The 21,163-nt window shown below is 42.6% G+C and overlaps 1 protein-coding gene across 1 annotated transcript in view; it reads right to left on the reverse strand.

Annotated features, from left to right (window-relative positions):
- Positions 1–19,622, reverse strand: part of LOC124607212 — a 41,536-nt gene extending 21,914 nt beyond the window's left edge. Inside the window, exon 1 of the mRNA XM_047139482.1 lies at positions 19,059–19,622. Coding sequence (XP_046995438.1) covers positions 19,059–19,530 — 472 coding nt within the window. The 5' untranslated portion in view covers positions 19,531–19,622. The remainder of the gene's footprint in view (positions 1–19,058) is intronic.
- Between the last annotated feature and the right edge of the window lie 1,541 nt (positions 19,623–21,163).

Consider the following 21,163-nt stretch of genomic DNA (forward strand, 5'->3'; position numbering starts at 1 on the left):
CCGCTCTGGCAACAAGCTCCAATGTAATAACTGAGCATCAAACGCGTTTTACGTCTGAAGTTAGTCTACACAGCCATGAAATTGATTCGATAAGCTTAAATACCTCAATAAAGCATAATTTGTTTTTCTGTTCTGCATACGTTCACAATATTGCGGACAGAATGTATACCTAGAACGTACCGTTTTTGAGCCAATCGTCACTGCATTCCTGCTGAGGTACAAATTATTGTCCTTTCTCTTACTAGCATACTCTTGTATTATTAATCCATTTGTAGATACTTAGAAGAGCCACGCTAATATCTGATTTTCATAATCTGACATAGAATTCATCAACGGATGTGGAATTAACCGTCAGCGGATAAATCTATGTCCTGTGATTTTTTGCGGGTGCTATATCAGAGATAAAGTGTGTGGGGGGGGGGGGGGGGAACCTAACTGACCTCACGCTGCACAAAGTGCCTCATAGATTGAGGTCAAAGTTCTGAAAAATTACAGGATACTAAAACTGAATATTTTGAAACAATGGAGCTAATAATCAAAAAAGGATATTTAATTTTAGTGAAATCATCCGCCTGCTGTGGAGGGCCATACTACCAATTTACGTTCGATGAACTCTCTTTGAGGAGACCCTGTCTAAGGCCAGTGGTGCACCACAGTTGCTTCGGCACCGGTTTGGATAGCGCCATTTTGCCACGAACGATAAGCTTATACCATAGTAGTACGCGGGCAATTTACAAACGTAACCGTTCCGAAAACGCTTCTATCCATGTCCCGAGAGATAAAGATCATGCTCTTTTGGACGTCAGACAAATTGCTCCGCTTCCGCATCACAACAACGTCTGCATAGTTTTCTGCGTTTGCCCGACACCCTCAACTGCTAATGCTGCCACCTGCCGTCTGTGAGTGTTTATTGCACCTTGACGTCACGTTAATGTGACTGGATCGTCTAATATTCTTCTCTTAGCGAGCAATGCTCTCTCTTTCTGTGCTCGTCTGCTACTTATTTCCTCCTTGCTTCATCCGACAAGCTTTTTTTTTCTTCTTCTTTTTCACTTGATAGCTGGTCCCTAATTTTCATGTGAAGCTTAGAGCCTATCTTATTTCTGCTACTCCTCATGACTTTGATATACCGTTGGTTTACTCTGACCCAACGTCATATGCTCAGTAGATCGTTCATTCCTTTTAGCAGGTTCCGTAGTTTCTCTTTACCTTCAGTGAGGGTAGCAACGCTTTCAGTGCACCTTATCAGTGATCTCCATTTACCCAGAATTTCAACCGTACTCCTCAGACTACATTTATTTCCATCATTGCTTCCTCAGTGTACAGTTTGAACAACAGAGGAAGATGATCTCACTTCTCTCCTGGCATTCTATTCTTATTCTCCTCCCTTGTTCCTCCAACGTATTGTACATTACGGGCCTCTCCTTGCAGCTTGCATCTATTCCACTGATAGTTTCGAATATCTTCCAGCATTTTACGCTGTCTAACGCTTTTTCTTCATCGTTAATTCCTACAAAAGTGTTTTGAATTCTTTAAAGTCTTGTTTCCATTATCAAGTGCATCGTCATAACCTTTCCCTAAAGCCAAAGTGAATGTCATCTGTCCACATTTATTTTTGTTTCTTCTGTATATAGTTCTTTTCGCCAACTTATTCCTGACGAATCCTACTCTGGTTACACCAATTACTGCTTATACTGATTTGATCCTATACCCATCTCATCTCACCAGAAATACTTATCTACTTTCACTTCACTGACCTCCAGAGAACGAGCCTTTACACTTTTCTTTTCAGATTTCCTAACTTCCTTCCCACTTCAGACTTCTGGCAATGCAATGACCTCTCTGCCTCTGACGATAATATCCTTTGGTTGATTATTTAGTTTTTTTCTATCATGGTGACCTGCTCTATGGCAATCCCCTACCGAAGATCCAAATGGTTACCTCCCCTCCCCCCCCCCCCCCCCCCTGCAGTCCCTTACTGGAGATCCGTATGGGAGACCACTATCGGGTTTATATTAGAGACTCAAGCTTTAATTACAAGCAAACCAATAGGGCTACCGGAAAATGAATTACATCAATATTTTTCTTGTTTTATTCTGCGTTACGTAAACTGACATGCGGCCGGGAGAACGGTTTGCTGACCAGATGCCCCTTCATATCCGCATCCAGTGACGCCTGTTGGGTGAGGATGATACGGCGGCTGGTCGGTACCATTAGGCATTTTTGACCGGTTGTGACGGAGTTAGTTAATTTTGCGTTAATCTATATGGAGCAATTTGGTTTTGAAGTTCAATGTATATTTTTCGTTTTAGATTTCAGCAAGGTATGTCCATCCCTCGGATCTTTGCTACGAACTGCTCACTTCAGAACTATACAACTTAAAGTGTATTTGTCCGTGGGAATAACAGTGGGAACAAACGACTCTTCTTACCTTTTCCTGTTTCAGAGGACAGAAAATGCAAAACGGTACAAGAAAGTAATAATTTATTCCTTTTCATAACGTACATGTAATACTATTTTGTCGACGTTTCTTCATCATTTGTGTGAATGACTTGTAACAGACTTCCACTGAGAGACCAAAACATAATGAAGACCGACTTAAGAGTGTGTTAGTCCAACTCTGAAATGCAATACAACACGATCCTCTATGGCACTGATTCTACAAATTCTTCGTAGGTTTGCAGAGCTTATGGCAACAGATGTCTACACACATGTCAAGCATTTCCCTTGCATTACGGGCTGGTGGTTTTTACAACACTGAATTGGTACTCGAGAAGTTCCCACGCTCTTTCCATCGGGTTCAGAACAGAGCGAACAGGGTAGTGGACAAGATATCAACATGAACTGACTATGATGCTCCTCGAAGCGTGTAGCATGATTCTGACCTTGTGACACGCTATAAGATGCCAACGCCGTCGGGGTAGACATCAAGCTTAAGGGGAAGCAATTGGTCTGCAGTAATGTTCACTGAGACCACATCTTTCATGGTGCCTTTAGTTACTACCACAGGTTATGCAGAATCCACGGTGAATGTTCGCCGTAGTGGAAACGCTGGCCGGCGTCCGTCGTTCGGTGCACGATTCGAGCAGCCGTGCATCTGGATGACGGGTATCCAGGCATGACCTGGTGTAACAAGAAACATGGTTCACCAGCCGGGTAATATCTTTCAATTGATGATATTTGGTCAACATAGGGACACGTAGGGGCCATTATTTGAGGAGCCCTATGTTCAACTATATAAGCTAAACGTAGTCCTACGAAACATTCTGCCTGCACCCGCGCTGTACTTCTCGTCAGATCTGTGACAGATCTACGCTTATCCTGCTTCACGGAGCGGGCAAGCTTCTGATCTCCACTTTCTCTGATGACACGTTGACGTCCAGCTTGTTGTCGCTTAGATGTGTTTTCACCGTCCTTGAAACTACTTTCCATAGATAAACACTGCAATAGATAGCGGAAATCCAACAAATTTTTCCGAGATGCCCCGGGTTGTAAAAGACTGCTCCCTATCAAAGTCACTTATGTCAGTGGATATGTGACGCAGCCTAAATTTTTCTACCTATTCAGCAATTTACTCTTTTGGCTGCTTGATAACGAGTGCTGGGTGACTCGCTGTGACTCATAGGTAGTGGAACATGACAACCAGAGGAAAACAAGGCAAACAGCTATGACCGGGAAAGGTAATGCTGAGTGTTTTTTGGGATTACGATGGGGTGGTGCTATCAGATTACGCTCGTAAGGGGCAAACCGTACGTGAGGATACCACAGAGACCTCGTGTCGAGCTTATGGGAGACCGTCAAGACCAAGCATTACAGAAGCTGTGCCAACGGATGATTTTCCTCTACGTTAACGCCCCAACTCGGTCAGCACATGATATAGACACACATTCTGCTTCTCGGGGCCGTCAAATGTTCGAAACCCCTCCGCCCCTTTTTCTCCTGAAACGGCACATAATGACTTCTTCCTCTTTCCCCGGATTAAGAAGCCACTGTTTGGCAGGCAAGAATAACCATGTGATTTTCGTGGTGTAACGTTCCTCAACAGCCAAAACGGGAACTCCTACAACCGGTGACTCAACCACGCCAGCCATCGTAGGGAAACCTGCGTTACATTGAAGTGTGGCACCGTTGCAGTTAGAATTTTTGTAGAGTACTCCTAATAAAGGTTAACCTCGACAACGATGGCTCAGATAGTCGGTTGCAGTATTTATAACCATGCCGGCATTTACCTGAAGTAATTTTGGGAAACTGTAGGAAACAAAAATCAGGATGATCAGATGGGAACTAGAGCTCCATGATTCATGGACACGTTGTTTGAAACAATGCAACATCTTTCGGTTTAAAATAGTGTACAATACTGTTCTGCTTGTACGTTCTTTCAAAGAAGGTATCACACATTACGCAATATTTTTAATTAATTCAGAAGAAAAATATTATGTGCAGATTCGTAGCAGATATACGATTTTTCTAGACATAGCAATTTCGCTGTTATTCTTTATTGTTTTTATTTGAGTAAGTATACAAACTCGCCTTTTCCTCTCACTCACACATGTGTTCAATCCTCCTCCCCCTCGGCGTCTGCCCCTCTTAATATCTCTCTCTGTCCTCCCAATTCTCTTTGTCTCTTCAGCTTCTCCTCCCCCTCTCTTTGTCCGTTTCCTTCGTACTGTCTCTCTAATTATATCTCTCCCCCTTCTCTCTGACCACATCCTTCACCACCTCTCTCCATCTCCACATCCCTTCTTCCTTTTCTGCCTGCCCATTACCCCTCTATACCTTCCATCTGCATCGTGCATCTCTCACTCCTCCAGTCTCTCTGTCCATTTCTTACTCCATTTTCTATCTACCTCAACCTGTCTCCATATGTAGCTCCTGCAATACAGTTTAATAAAAATTGCCAATATTACTCTTGCCTGCCATGCAGAGCAGGCCACACATTAGGGACTTGAAAATTATTTATTTGCTCCTGGCATATAAAACAGGCTACCATGCAAAGCAGGTCCATAAAGGAGGCCGGTACTATTCTGGAGCATGGAAAACCGTTTCCTACCCCTGACATGTAAGCTGCCTGCAAAGCAGGTTTATTTGGCATGCATGTTGTTCAGGGCAGCTGGTACCCAGGAGCTGGAAAGGGGCTGGAACAAATATTTTTGCCCATATACCCGCTCCTATTGGGGCTAGGAATTTATAAACACCACACTGCTGATACTCATGAGGCACGCTGTTTCATAACAAATTTGGTTGAAATAAATTCAGGACTTTGGGAGGAGATACCTGACATACACACTTATACACATTTCTTTGTTTTATATATGTAACAGATGTAGATAAATAATGATAAATAAATAAAATAAGAGCAATGAAGTGTAGCCTTGGTACTGGTATTTCTTGGGAAAAATTTATCTATAATGTAAAAAAGTAATGCGGCAATATTCATTAACTTTTCTCCGTCCACTTTCTGTGATAATGGATGGTTCATTCTTTTGCTTTCACCGAGGATGGCATTGTCATCAACAAATGTTATCACTGATATTCATTCGCTGTAAATATTAACCACATTTATCAAACTTCCCGTTGCTTCCTTTATTGTCTCTTATATATACAGGATGAACGCTGCAGGACATAGATCACTTTTACAATGAGCATTTCTTTCTTAGTCTTCCATTCTTATTTTTTCCTTCTTTCATCTTACAAACATTTAATATTATTCATCTTTCTCTACAGCATATACCTATTTTTCTGAGATTTCAGACATCTTGCACTGTGCCAGTGAAAGTGCCTTAATTTTTCTTAAATCTTGTTTCTGTTGTGGAGTACAAAGTCAGATATTCGAAACTGTTATTTGTCTATGTATGTTATCCATCCCTTATGGTGCTTGATTGGGAGCCTTCCAAAGTCTTTCAAACTGTGACTCCTGACTCTATCATTGGACACTATGAATCTTCCAAAGCGACACCCATTTCATCTTACATTACGTTATCAGATAGGTCCTATCCTCCGCAGAGTTAATCAGTACATTCTTCCCATCTCTCCATTATCACTTACTTACACTTACTGCCCGCATCTCGTGGTCGTGCGGTAGCGTTCTCGCTTCCCACGCACGGGTTCCCGGGTTCGATTCCCGGCGGGGTCAGGGATTTTCTCTGCCTCGTGATGGCTGGGTGTTGTGTGCTGTCCTTAGGTTAGTTAGGTTTAAGTAGTTCTAAGTTCTAGGGGACTTATGACCACAGCAGTTGAGTCCCATAGTGCTCAGAACCATGTGAACCATGTTACACTTACTATTGTAATCATAATGTTCATGCACTTTCTTTTAGTTTCTTACAAAGTTGTGTAGGCTTTTCTGTATGTTGAATCTGTCCTTCAGCTCATCCTTTCACTGTCAGTTTCTTCACATTTTTCCTGTAGTATTTTCGCGTAAGCTTTTTTACATTTCATATCCATTTGTATTCCTACGAGTTTCTAAAGATTTTTATATTTTCTTCTTTCGTCAACCAGTTGCAGTATATCTCCTCTCACCCATAGTTTCTTTGCAGACACTTTTATTATACATATATTTGTATGCATTTGTAGATATCATCTTGCTTTTCCCATTTTGGAAATGTCCATTCCTTCTGAACACCACTACTGACTGTGGATCTACAGCCTCAGAGAACTTTGAGGAACTTCAGAATGCTGCTTCCTTGTTCACTGGTCATTTCTATTGATCCTCTTAAACTTCAGGCTACTCTCCATCATCACTCTGCCACTGCGCACGTTCCACAAGCCGATGTCTAATTTGGGAATCTGTATCTCCCCAAGACGTAATCCAGCTGGTTCTTCCAACTTTCTGACCTATTCAAGTAAACTGCCTCTTGCGATTTTAAACAATGTACTTACTGTTACTAGCTTAAATTTGTTGCAGAACCTAAGGACACTTTCTCCTTTCACACTCCTGTTTCACACTGCGTTCTCCTCCTTCCAATACTCCTTCATCTCTCTGATAAGACTTAACCATCTCTCTGTGTTATGTCACTGTCTGCTTGTGACATAGACATGTGTACCTGAACTATGGTTATTTGTGTTTGTTTCGTTCCGCTCCGAATCTAATGAAAAAAACCCTGTAGCTGAACTATACACAGTAAATCCCTCTTTGCCCTACCTTACTATATATAAAAACTCCTACACAATTTTCTGCTGCCGATGGCGCTTCTAAAGATTCTCCTGATTTCATACATATATTAATCACGAGGATATTCAGATATATATATATATATATATATATATATATATATATATATATATATATTTTCTTCCCATTCACTTCACTGATCCTCAACTACATGCAGATTCAGCGTTTTCAGATTTTCTAGCTCCTACCACCTTCACAAATTCCAAACTGCAACTTAGTTTATTTTTCAATCTTTTTGTTTTGGTCACATCTACCTTGAAGTCCCCTCCGGAGGGCCGAACGATGGACTAATTCGGGATCTATTGCAAATGGTTTAATGGTGCCACATTTTCAATAAAAGACCTAGTTTCTGTGGACACATGCAGTGGTTTCCATTGATTTCTTGATCACACTGACCTGGTTTAACGGAAGTTTCCCATTCTAAAACTGCTGGCCTGAACCTCTAATTGCCCTTCTGTCCTCTTTAGAAAAGATAGTTTGAAAAATGAGGACAACTCTTATACTGGAAATCTGCGGCAGGCATAGCAGATAAATTTTGTCCAAAATTTAAGCAGTAGCTGGGATTGTTCCCAGATCTAGTTCTTTTGGTTGGTAGCCGAATATGTTGCCCTGTAACATAGGGCAACATATAATTGGAGGTACGCCAGGTTCTTGTTTACAAGAGACTTCATATACTAGTGAAATACCTCAAAAGTAAAAGAAGCATACCAAAAACTGATGTTTGGCCACTGACCAGCTGTCAAAAATTATACGTACTTCGTGGTTATTGAAGAGATTTTGAGAAACATAATGGGGCTCGTTAAGAACAATTTTTGTCTTTCAAACAGTTGTATGAGAGATGTGTTAGCTTAATTAGCGTTATGATGCCACCCATTCTCACTCACACAAAGGAACGAATAGACTATGGCACAATTTACGGCAGAACAGAAGGGCAGAGGATATGGTATCAATCTGTACCTTCTAGCATTCAAAAACGTGCGGTGGAATAGTGTCTACGGTGCTGAACTCGTATTGGCAGGGGTTAAAATTCACATCAAGCCGCCCAGATATTGCTTTTCCATGATTTCCTTAAATCGCTTAAGGCAAATGCTGTGGTGATTTCCCTTGAAGAAAAAAGGTACAGCCGACATTCCATCCCATCCTTGCTCATACCGAACTTTTGTTCCTTCTTTAATCCGGCTTAGTCAGCAGGACATTATATCCTTCTTTCGTCGACTACTCATGGGTTCATTCCATATGGTGTATGTGCAAATCCTTCAGTGTTCGCTCCTGTCCACAACGTAAGTCCACCATCACGAAATCCGTACGTTCCGGAAACAAAGGTGGTTTTGAAGCAAGAAACTGCAGAGTAACGACTCCTTTCTCAACAATACCTCGTGTCTAATAGTTTGAAGCATCATTGTGTGAGTCGGAAATATTATGAAAAAGTGACGGTCGCCTGGAAATTTCCTTATCTCATAATAAACACTTGAAGTTCCAGAAGATCCACTGAAATGTGAGCGTTCCGAATATCAGAGAGTAAATTAAAGCTGCGTCTGGTGAGACGACGACGAATTTGGGTCACTATGCTGTAGTGCTGTTAATAGGAAGAAACGCTCTGCGTGGATGGTAGTCACTTTCACGAAGATGGATACAGCTTATTCTGTTTCATATACAGCACCTTTCCCGTTTTTCGAGAACCTGTGCAAGAGAGCTACAATATTTCGCTTGTCAATTACATCATTCGCAAGGACCGACAATGGCCTCCCGGTGAGGTTGCTTATGTTTTCCTAATGCGTCACGTTGCCTGAAACCGATATCACAATTCTGGGATTAGGAATTCCAACCTTACGCTGAAGATGGCCAATTTCTATCTTACCAGCCACAGATTCCGGTTAATTAGATAATAAGGTTTGTGATCTGTCTTATTTTCTCGGAGTTAAGTCAGCGCGTACGCATAACAACACATCTCGGAACAGCCCAAAAAGACAACTCAGCCGCTCGTCGAAAGATAGTGCATAAAAATTAATCATCAAGTCGGTTGTAAACTTGAAAGCACACCATCAAGTAAATGGATAGATGAGCCTTTTTACTGTTACGTTGTCTCACACCAGAATAAGTGTGGCAGCGAATGTAGTGATCTGCATTATTTGAGAAAAGTGATCGGAGTGCTGTTAAATCCTTAGTCCGGTTTAACGTCTGTGTCACCTGTATAACCGTGTTTTGTGAAGAACAGTCATGAATAGCAGTTAACTAAAATATAGTTTTAGATGGTACAAAACCTTTTTGCCCTTATATGAGAGTAGTGACTTTTCCTTTTCTTGAACACGCTCTAGCGCAGCTGTTTACATTTATACTCAGTAAAAATTAACTGGAAATCGTTTCTAACATCTCATTTTGAATAGCTTCTCTACGCTTAGAATTCTAGACAAGAACTCTTAAATACGCTGTAATAGAAATGAGGGCAATTCAATACTGAGGAAACGAAAGAACACAATTTTGAAACACGCAGAAGAATGTTTCAGAAGTTGTTATTGACTGTACTGCAGAATTCGTTCCTCAATACTACTTTTTTTTGTAATCCATAACTACAACTATTATGGGCGCAATCTGTAAGACAATTATTCGTTGTCGTAACGTTTTTGGTTGTTAAACGTTATTTTCTCTGAAAAAGGAATACAATTTGGAGAATCAACATATTTTTAAGCAATCTGGCCTGGTTAAAACACACGTAGGCTACCCGATAACGATTAGATTTAAGTTTGTATACTTTCAGTCATGACATTCATTTCGGAACACTGGAAGTATAAATTTAACAGTCAGTTTTAACAGTCGTTAAATATCACTATAACTCGAACGATCTCCGACGTTCATGTCTAAATCTTCTACGTCTGAAGTCTCATGAATAGAACTTGTATTCGATTATGGCCAATGAGCTTACGAATGACAGTGTAGAAAAAGGATTCCAGATTGGTGCACGAAAAAAGGCAAGGATTATGCCGTCGCAAGAATCCTCAGTTCACCTGAAGAAAATCCATCATTATGCCTTCTGTCTAGCTAAGAATGAAGTGACATACACGGAGAGCTGTAAAAATTAAATAACAAAATTGCTAGACATTTTCTAACAACTGTCGAATGTTGTATAGTCTGTAATGTTTGCAGTATGGCATGGTAAAAAGCTTGAGCTTCGTGAGTCATCAAATTAATTGGTTAAACGATTCATATTTTATGCATATTTTGTTACTTCCCACAATTTTTTTCTTTCACATGAATAACATCCGAGAGTAGGTTATTTGAGGATAAAGTCCCAATTGTCTCGTTAAGTCTCAGTAAAAGTTAGTGTTGCATGATCGCAGTCTCTCCTATAGTTTCACTATTTCAGAAGTTGTCGAACTAAAAAGTATATTTATTTTCTTCGAACATTATTTGTCACACGTCATCACAATGGATGTTTGTCATCAGGCAGTGATATTTGAAGTAACATTTTATGATTCACGACGACTTTGTCGACGATCTGCACTCAGCTGCTGCTTATGCTCGATGCTGTCAATATTTGCAGTGCTGTCGAAGTGTTCAATAAAAACCAAAATAACAAAGATAACAATGAATTATTGATTTAATGAAGGCTGTGTTTTCACACATAGCGTGCTGCACGAATATCAAGTGCCTGCTACGTTTAATATGAAACTGTGGATCACTGATTCCAGCATTGTGGAAATATGTGCGAATGACACAATTTCTTCGTGAAGTGAGCTGATACGATTTACTCGTGATATTCATATTCTACATTTGTGTTTTGCTTTATTACTTTGCCTCACTGTAATTTCTCATTAAATTTGAAAAAAATTAGAGCTTTATAAGAGGCGCAAGGCACAAGATTTTTACACTTCTCAATACTTATTATACAGAGTGAGCTAGAAATTCAAAGACAAAATTTCGTAAGTTGCATATATTGGTGCATGGGATCTGTGGCCTCCATTGGTTAGTTACACAGTAATAAAGTAATTATGACTCACTCGAAACTGTTACCATATTTATCTTTGTTTCTGTGGAAATACGAGGGGCGTTCAGAAAGTAAGCTCCGATCGGTCGCGAAATGGAAACGACTATGAAAATCCGATAAAGCTTTGCACAGATGTGTTGGGTAGTTTCTCTAGTATAACCCCAGTTAGCATCACGTCGCTCTTCTCATTTCTGAGCTCGCAGTGAGTGCGTAAAGATGTCTAGAAGATAGTGTCTGCCGCCAAGTACGAGGGCCTGGTGAGAAATTTCGCCTGAAGCTATGCAGCTAACATTACATAACTGTCGTGCTGTTTCTTCTTCAAGACAATTCTCAGCCGCATTCTGCAGGGGCAATGAAGATGCTCCTGCATCGTTTTCAAATGGAAATGTGAGATTACCCACAATACAGTCCGCAATTGTCTCCCCCTGAGTTTCATCTCTGGTCACATGAACCGCTGTCTTTGAAGACAACATTTTGACACAGACAACGAGGTGTAGGCCAGCGTGGAGAATTGGCGGAAAGCACTGGCGGCTGCATTCTATGATGAGGCTATTGAAAAGTTGGTACAACGCTATGACAAAAGTCTAAGTCAGAACGGCGACTACGTAGAGAAGTAGCTGAAAGGTGTAGCTAATTGTTACAAGCAAAACATTTCTGATGTTCACTGTGGTTTCAATTTGGCAATCAATCGGAGCTTACTTTCTGAACAGGCCTCGTACTTTCACAGCAGTAAAGAGGCTTGTAACACGTAATCAACAACTAGTAACACGCCATCGGTGCGGGAACAGCTCCGCTTTGGGTTGACGAGCCGCTTTTGCGTTGCATTCACTGAAACCACAGACGAGATGCAAATGGGTCGATTCTTCAACAGTAAACTTGTTCATACTGTTGCTGTGTTTAACTTAACTTACAACTAACACCCCAGAGAAAACGAACCCGAGATAGGACCGAGCATTACTGAACGCAGTATCGGGGACCAATATAGGCCATGCAGGGCAAAATCAAGACACACACCGAGATACACAGCGCATACCGACGACACTTTGACTGTTGTGTAGATACTTTCAATGCAATAACGATTCAAAAGATAAGAATTCAAAGGAAATGTAATTCCTGTGTAACGAGCCACCGAAGACCATGAGTCTCTTACGTAAAAATACTCTCTAATCATCAATAAACAACCTACGAAATTTGTCGGTGGAGTTCTGGTTCACCCTACGTAAGAATGTTTCGCTATATACTCTAAATTCTTTAACCATGAATAAGACTAAACGCAACCTGATCAGATCAGTATGTCTAAATTCAAGTTCCTGAAGGGTAACTGTGACTGCTTCGAGTTCTGTATCAGGGTTTTGCCATCTACGGTATCTTACATCAAAATATATTGTCTTACATATTAATATATGAAGTTACTTCCCACATTGTGCAGTCAGAGGTAGAGCCTACGCAGCTCCAGAAATGTAGTGACTAACTTCAAGTATTTGTACAGGGTGTCTCAAGGCACAAATAAAGGATAGGAAGCTCCAGGTGGGCAACAGAGCATCGCATCCACAGGAGACAAAGCCCTTCTACTCTGTCTTCTCCATTGGCGATAGCGACGACCAGTCGCAATCAATCGCAACCACTGAATAACAAACAACAGTGTGAGGCGTTCCACCTAAGGTCCGTTGGCATAGAAAGCCACGTTTACTGCCGAAGGGGTGGCGTAAGGGTAGGCGCCGTTGCTTGCAACTTCGACGCCCTGTAGCGTAACTGGATGACGTTTCCGCACACTATTTCCTATCTTCGATTTGTTCGTCGACACACCCTTTACAACCCCTTGAAGTTGGTCGCAACATTTCTGGGACGCACTGTATTTTGCTTATATCAAATCATAACCAGATTACAACTTCAATTTTCTATCTGATTGTTCTAAAATGAATGATGAAGCTCTGCAGTGAGAATATTTCGGTCGAATTTGGCTGCCTTTGCTACTTATCTCGAAAATTGCAGAAAATGGTTCCAACGAAGCAGTTGAAAAAGGCGTAAAGGAATATTTCGTACTACATTTTGACAGTTTCCCCCCAAAACATTCAATGTTCCATTTCTTTTCTTGTTCACAGCCTGTTAGAACGATCTGTACAAATCCTAGGAGACGTCCTTTCCACTGGACTATTCGTTTGAATGACTGCTTTATCAAGCTATTTCCGATCATGTGCTCATTCTCAAGATCACAAATCTGTGTGGGTACGTCATCGTCCACATCCACTTATTTTCTCAAGAAGTCAACACTTGCTCGGAACTACATAGTAGTGCTTGATAAAGTACTCAGTTGAACTAACAGTTCAGTAGAAAGGACATGTTCTTTCAAGATTTCAAGGATATTGTACCCACCCAGAAAGACTCAGTTAACTGTACAAAAGTAGTTACGTCAAGAGATGGCAGTCTCTTCTAGAGTAGAACTTTCTGTATAACTTATGCTGGGTTATTTCCACCTTGTACAAATTCTAGGGATTGATCGATGAGAGGATAAGGAACAAAAAAGGCCTAATGAACTTACATCCGGAAAAGCGTGGTTTCCATGCTCCATACCATTTATTCGGTCGTACATTGTTACAGAGACTGCGGTCTAATACTCGCTGTACCATGGAGCCACAGTTACAGTATGTGCTGAAAATGGATTCTATGTGCCTCAACGCATGTGTGTAGCGTGTTCTGTCTGACACGTACACATGGGCCAGGCTGCATCGGAACAGTAACAAAGACAGCGTGAATACACAGCTCCAATGTCCCCACATCTGATATGGGATTTGCATACACGATACTTCTGAGATATTCCCATAACCAGACATCGCACGGGTTGAGATCCAGTAAACGAGGAGGTCGTGTAACTGGACCCGGCCGTTAACAGGGAAGTGGGCTGGAGCACCTTTATGTTGCATCTACAAAACCTTTCGAATCATCAATGGCACTTCTTCCAGCAGGGGAGGCAAAAATCACCCGCATGAAACGCCGATAGTTGCGGTCTCTTAGGTGACGTGCAAGGAAGACGTCCCAAAATACGATCGGCAACTATCCCAGCCTGCAAATTCCGGCAGCACCGATGCTGATGATTCGGTCTCATCTTACCACTGGGGTTCTGCATACTACATCACAGATGACTGTTATGAAAGTTGAAGATATTACTCCGTTTAAAGATGGCCTCATCTAGAATAGGATGGATGACAAATTCCGCAATCGTGATTGCTGGTGAAGAAACCAGTGACAAAACTGCTTCCGATGTGGAAAGTCTGTCGCTAGTAAGCCCTGCACACGATGTAAGTAATAAGGATTGTAAAAATTGTCATGGAGAATGTTCCACACGGTCGTATGACTTACCCTGTACAGGTGGGCCAACTGCCTGGTGCTGACACGGCGGTCGCCTTTCACAGTGTTAAATCACATTTTCCTCCAAGTCTGTGGTCTGCACATTTCGGGTACGTTCTTCCTGAAACGACCTTGTCTCAGACAAACGGAGAAACACTGTTGCAAACATTGATTGCTGCGGTTGTTGTTGGCGCGGATAGGACTCCTGATACAACCTTTCTGCCCGCTGTCCGTTGCCATTTGCCTTTCCGTAAGTAAACACCATGTCGGCAAGCTGTCGATTCGAATACGGAACTATTGTTCATAGCTCTGTACCACATTCACTACAAGGTGAGTTAACAAGAGAAGTTAACAGGGCATAAAATTACCAATTAATACGGCAGGAGAGACGCTAGGGCACGACGTATGGGGGACAGTACCAGCCACCCGCTAGGAGGAAATCATGCATATTGAAACTGTGGCTGCATGATACAGCGAGTATTAGACCGCAGACTGTAACAAAATATGATTGAACAAATTATTTCTAGCTTGGGAACCATTCATTTCCCGACAGAATTTCATTAGACCTTTTTTCTTCCATATTGTCTCATCGATCGACCCCTGTAGTTTGTACACGAGGAAAAACATCGCTCTGTATAGTCATTAATGTGGACTGAACTGGGAATATCCCAGATGGGCACCAACGACGATTGGCCATTTCTTATTGTGTTAATAGTAGGATGTTTATAGTATTACTACCAGTGTGTATCCTGTGTTCCATCTTCTTTACTGGTTTTCGTATCATCTGCTTGTAAATCTTATTTTATGTCTAATCAGTCCTTTGTTAATCCTATGTTACATCATTCCAAGGTGCTACTTAAATAATGTCTACACCATGAATTGTGAAAACCACTTGTAATATCGCATTTCCTGTGATTAGCTGGCTGAATGGACAAGTTTTGAGCGCCAATGAATTGGAAAGAAGAAAACTTCCTGGATACTCTCACGCCTCTTCGCCACCAAACAAGCTAGCGACCTGATATTACGGTTCAAGAAAAGGAAATTATTCGGTGGAAAACATTAAAACTTTGGATTAGAACCTTTACTTTTACCTGTGGCTGTCCCACGAACCTAATTTAAAGTGTCTTTCACGGAAAATTCAGAAGATACCTGTTAATACACTTTCTCTTCTAATTGCGCTGACGTCACAAGTACAAACGGTGCTAAACGCTGTGTTGTGATGAACGCGGGGCACCGTTCCGCCGGTGGCCGCTGGGCAGGTTTGAGTTTCGGGGCGGACGCGAGGGCTCAGGCGGTAAACATCGCCCCGGTGGCTGATGCTCGGTACGGCAACGGTCGTACGTCGTGGGCGCACTTGGAAGTCTTGCCGCCTGTGATGGAGGTCCATCTACAGGGTCACGTCAACAGAAGTTTGCATACAAGAGGAACTTCACAGTTTTCATTAATAAGATGCTGAAGGCCGCTTCTGAGTTTTTTCCACGGCAAAGGAATTGTTCGCTGAGTTTGGTATTGGTTCCAACTGCAGCTTCAGTGTTGCTTTTATACATTTGGCTGGGGTTATTTGTTAATTTTCATAAAGTGCAATAATACCAACTGCGCTTTTCTCCGTTACGCCTGATAACCTTGGCTGTGTTCTGATTGTATAAAAATTACCGTTAAATATTGTATTAAATTGTTTGTTCTAATAAAAGTTGCTAACAGAAACCCATTTAATCAACCAGACCCTTCTACTCTCGCTCTGTTGGGAGAATACCACTCAGAAAATTTAGGAAACCGGCATTTAAGACTGACATAGATCGATTCTACTGCCACCAGTATACATTACGCGTAAGGACCTCAAAGACATACGAGAAATTAGGGTGCGTACGAAGGCGTATAGACAGTATTATTTCCCTCCTCCTATTCACGAGTGAAACAGGAAAGGAAATGACTAGTAGTGGTAAAGGATGCCTTCCACCACCCTGTGTAAGGTGGGTTAGGGAGTCGGCGTGTAGATGTAGATAAAACCGACCGACAACACTTTTTTTACGGTATTTACTACTTCCAGTGATTTGTCGTCAATTGTGTAAACGAGTAGTAGTGGATGTATTCGCCTATTTACCCACAATATGATACATTTACTAGTTGTTCAGTAGTCAATAAGCAGTTTCAAGCTATCCAGAAAAATATTTGCTTTATCAAACTTTCAGTCTAGTATCACATTTTAATTTGTAATCTTTTAAGAATAACATTATGATCCAAGAGTGGAAGCGTTACGTTTATTTTCGTTCAGGGTCAACAGCCAATCACTGCAGTAATCATCGACCCCTCGTAGGTGTTTCAGTATTTCGCTGCAGTCTTGAGGCGCTGCAACCATCCTACAGACAGCAGTCTGGTCAGGTAATAACATCACAGAGCATCTAACGTTGTCCAGTAGACAAAAAATGGTTCAAATGGCTCTGAGCACTATGGGACTTAACATCCACGGTCATCAGTCCCCTAGAACTTAGAATTACTTAAACCTAACTAACCTAAGGACATCAGACAACACCCAGTCATCACGAGGCAGAGAAAATCCCTGACCCCGCCAGGAATCGAACCCGGGAACCCGGGCGCGGGAAGCGAGAACGCTACCGCACGACCACGAGCTGCGGAGTCCAGCAGACATCTAATATAAATTGCAAATAGTAACTTCCCTATAACATTCCTTGAGGAACACCCGAAACGACCCTTACGCCTGTCAGTTAAAAATGACGCATTAAGTTATATCTGCAGGAAAGTCCTACATGCAGTCATAGATCTAGTCTGATACTCTGTAGGCTCATATTTTGCTCACTATAAAACAGTGGCGAACTGAGTCCAGAAAGCACATCATCAATCTGAGCATCTTTGTGTACCCTGTCCTGGATTTCATGGACGAAAGAACGAGCTGTAATTTGTTTCAAAGCACAGAGTTACGATCGCGTTCCAGTTGTTTATTTTTATTTGTAGGTGGCCGTTTTCGATCTTCTAATAGATCAACTCAGGAACCGTTGGCGTGTAGCAGGTCCATCTGTGCAGTTGTGGACGACAATATTCAATATGCAACAATATGTGGATCTGAGCGTTCATCGGAGGTGAGGGTATCATCTGGAGTGCCCCAGGGAAGTGTGGTAGGTCCAAATGGCTCTTGAGCACTATGGGACTTAACTTCTGAGGTCATCAGTCCCCTAGAACTTAGAACTACTTAAACCTAACTAACCTAAGGACATCATACACATCCATACCAGAGCCAGGATTCGAACCTGCGACCGTAGTGGTCGCACGGTTCCAGGCTGTAGCGCCTAGAACCGCTCAGCCACTCCGGCCGGCGTGGTAGGTCCGCTGTTGTTTTCTATCTACATAAAACATCCTTTGGATAGGGTGGATAGCAATGTGCGGCTGTTTGCTGATGATGCTGTGGTTTACGGGAAGGTGTCGTCGTCGAGTGACTGTAGGAGGATACAAGATGACTTGGACAGGATTTGTAACTGATGTAAAGAATGGCAGCTAACTCTAAATACAGATAAATGTAAATTAATACAGATGAATAGGAAAAAGAATCCCGCAATGTTTGAATACTCCATTAGTAGTGTAGCGCTTGACACAGTCACGTCGATTAAATATTTGGGCGTAACATTGCAGAGCGATATGAAGTGGGACAAGCATGTAATGGCAGTTGTGTGGAAGGCGGATAGTCGTCTTCGGTTCATTGGTAGAATTTTGGGAAGATGTGGTTCATCTGTAGAGGAGACCGCTTATAAAACACTAATACGACCTATTCTTGGGTACTGCTCGAGAGTTTGGAATCCCTATCAAGTCGAATTGAGGGAGGACATAGAAGCAATTCAGAGGCGGGTTGCTAGATTTGTTACTGGTAGGTTTGATCATCACGCGAGTGTTACGTAAATGCTTCAGGAACTCGGGTGAGAGTCTCTAGAGGAAAGGAGGCGTTCTTCTCGTGAATCGCTACTGAGAGAATTTAGAGAACCAGCATTTGAGGCTGACTGCAGTACAGTTTTACTGCCGCCAACTTATATTTCGCGGAAACACCACAAAGATAAGATAAGAGAGATTAGGGCTCGTACTCGCATATAGGCAGTCATTTTTCCCTCATTCTGTTTGCGAGTGGAACAGGGCGAGAAGATGCTATTTGTGGTACGAGGTACCCTCCAGCACGCACCGTATGGTTGATTGCGGAGTATGTATGTAGATGTAGATGTAGATCTGCTCCCGCCAACGTTTCCTGCGGTCATCAGGGAATGTGAGAGCTGAATATGATCTCTTAGAAGATCAAAAACGATATTCCATAAATAAAAACAGACAACTTAAATGTGATCCCGGCAGTGTAATATCTTGTAATATTGTAAAAATCTGTATTTTGCCTGGAACAATATTCCAAAAAATTTTGGAGCTAGCTGCGATTCGCGATATCTTTGTTTACGGAAGCCATGTTGGTTTTCATAGTGGAGGTTTTTCTTCTCCATAAACGACTTAATCAGTGAGCACAGAACACTAATACCTGAATCGCTAGTACTGTCGCTGAAGCCAAATAATGAAGCTTACCAGAGCGCACAAGCGATGAGTTGACGAAGGAGTCCCATTCTTCCCTGCCGACGAGCTGAGCTAGCTCAATGCGGACCTCGCGGCCCTGCAGGAAGTTGGCCACGGACGCAGCGACTCCGCCGTCTGCAGACATGCCCGTGTCGCCACGGGCCCCCTCCAGCGTGGCACCACCGACTTTGACGAGGGTGACGCCGCGCGCCAGTTCCACGGGACCGTCGCTCTCGGCGATGGCTGCCGCTTGCCGCACCAGACGCAACCCCTGGCAGGTGATGCCGCCCCCGGACTCGGGACACGGCCCCACAGCGTCCATAACAGCGCTCACGACGCCACGTCCCGCCTCCAGTAAGTTATTCTCCAACGCCGCGGGGTCGCCGGTGTGCTGCGCCGAGGCGCCGACCAACAGCGGCAGCAGAAGTGGCAACAACAGGTGTTTGACGACGCGTTTCACTGTGCGCTCGTGCGCGACTGTCATGGTCACCCGGTGCGACTAGGAGGAAGCCGAGGAAAACGCAAATCACGGCGTGCCTGCTGCCTGCTGGCTGCTCTGCTGTCCGGCGCTGCTGCTGTCCGTCCACTGTCTGCGGAATAATTCACGGTGGGCTTTTATATGTAGCCCATTAAGAATAGCACAGACTGCCCGAGGGGGGCGCAAACAGTAGTCAAAGAAAAGGACGTCACAGGAGAGCGCGCAAGCGACTGTGGCAAAACGTACCCCGTTCCCCCCCGCCGGCGGGGTACCCTCGAAATGGAGCGTGCTGGCCATTCTCCTCTCCCTCGCCGGCGCTAAACTAACGGGAAGTACGAAAAAAAAGGAGAGCTGGAAGAAGGCCAGTAGTTTTAGAATGGTAGCGCGCCGCGTACAAAGAGATGTAATTTACAGGCAATAAAAGCGCTGACGTAGGCAGAAAGGAGATGTACGAACAGCCGAGGCGTAAGAAAGTAATGAGCACTCAGATATATGCCTGTCACCTTCACTAAGGAAACAAAACGCATATGAAACGGCTCCAATCTCGAAGAGTAACTCTTTGTGATTTGCCTCACCTCGTAAAATGTCAGTTAACTACTCCGGCACTTATCGGAACGGAATAAACATATGTTATTCGTTTTATGAACTTCTCCCGTGCCTACCTGGAAGTCTCACGTTCCTACCCATAAACCAGATAGAAATTATTTGTTGCACTTCGTAGGCTGAAAGAGATTTATCCCATTGTAAAACAAATTAGAAATTAATCGTCAATATCAATGAAATTCTCCAACAGCCATGTAACTGAGATATTATTTTATATTATTTTGACAATTACCAGTTTTGGCATTCAGGCCCCACATTCATCTCTCAAAATAAGCGAATAAAGACTTGCTATTAAGTCTTCGAATGAAGCACTTGTGAAACAGGTTGAATTCACGAAATCTAGTGATATATGACACTGCATGACATTAGCTTTTAATTTGAGAGATGCATATGGGGCCTGCAGATGGCATAGTGGAATGTCGGAATTGGTAGTCGTCGAAATAAAATAAGGTAATAACCCAGTTACACGGCTGTTGGATAATTTCATTGATACTAATACTTAACTAGTTGATATCACTTGTCCATGATGTATTAGACATTATGCCTCTTGGGTAGATATTTTCATTCACTAAAGCTAACATTTCTATTAATTCATTGAACAGTTCTCCTCATTTGACAAACTTCATTTGGCGACCAATACCGATGGCATATCAGTTTCTGTTGTTGATATTGTTACACACTGAATGTAATCACTTTTGGAAGTATCCCCAGCCGGTTGCTTAACTCTAACATGTTGTTGCTGTTGTGGTCTTCAGTCCTGCGACAGGTTTGATGTAGCTCTCTATGCTACTCTATCCTGTGCAAGCTTCTTCATCTCCCAGTACCTACTGCCGCCTACATCCTTCTGAATCTGCTTAGTGTATTCCTCTCACGGTCTCCCTCTACGATTTTACGCTCCACGCTGTCCTCCAGTACTAAATTGGTGATCCCTTGATTCCTCAGAATACGTCCTAACAAGTGATCCCTTCTTCTAGTCAAGTTGTGCCACAGATTTCTCTTCTCCCCAATTCTATTCAATACCTCCTCATTAGTTATG

This window comes from Schistocerca americana, chromosome 3 (genome assembly GCF_021461395.2).
Source record: "Schistocerca americana isolate TAMUIC-IGC-003095 chromosome 3, iqSchAmer2.1, whole genome shotgun sequence".
Taxonomy (NCBI): Eukaryota; Metazoa; Arthropoda; class Insecta; order Orthoptera; family Acrididae; genus Schistocerca; species Schistocerca americana.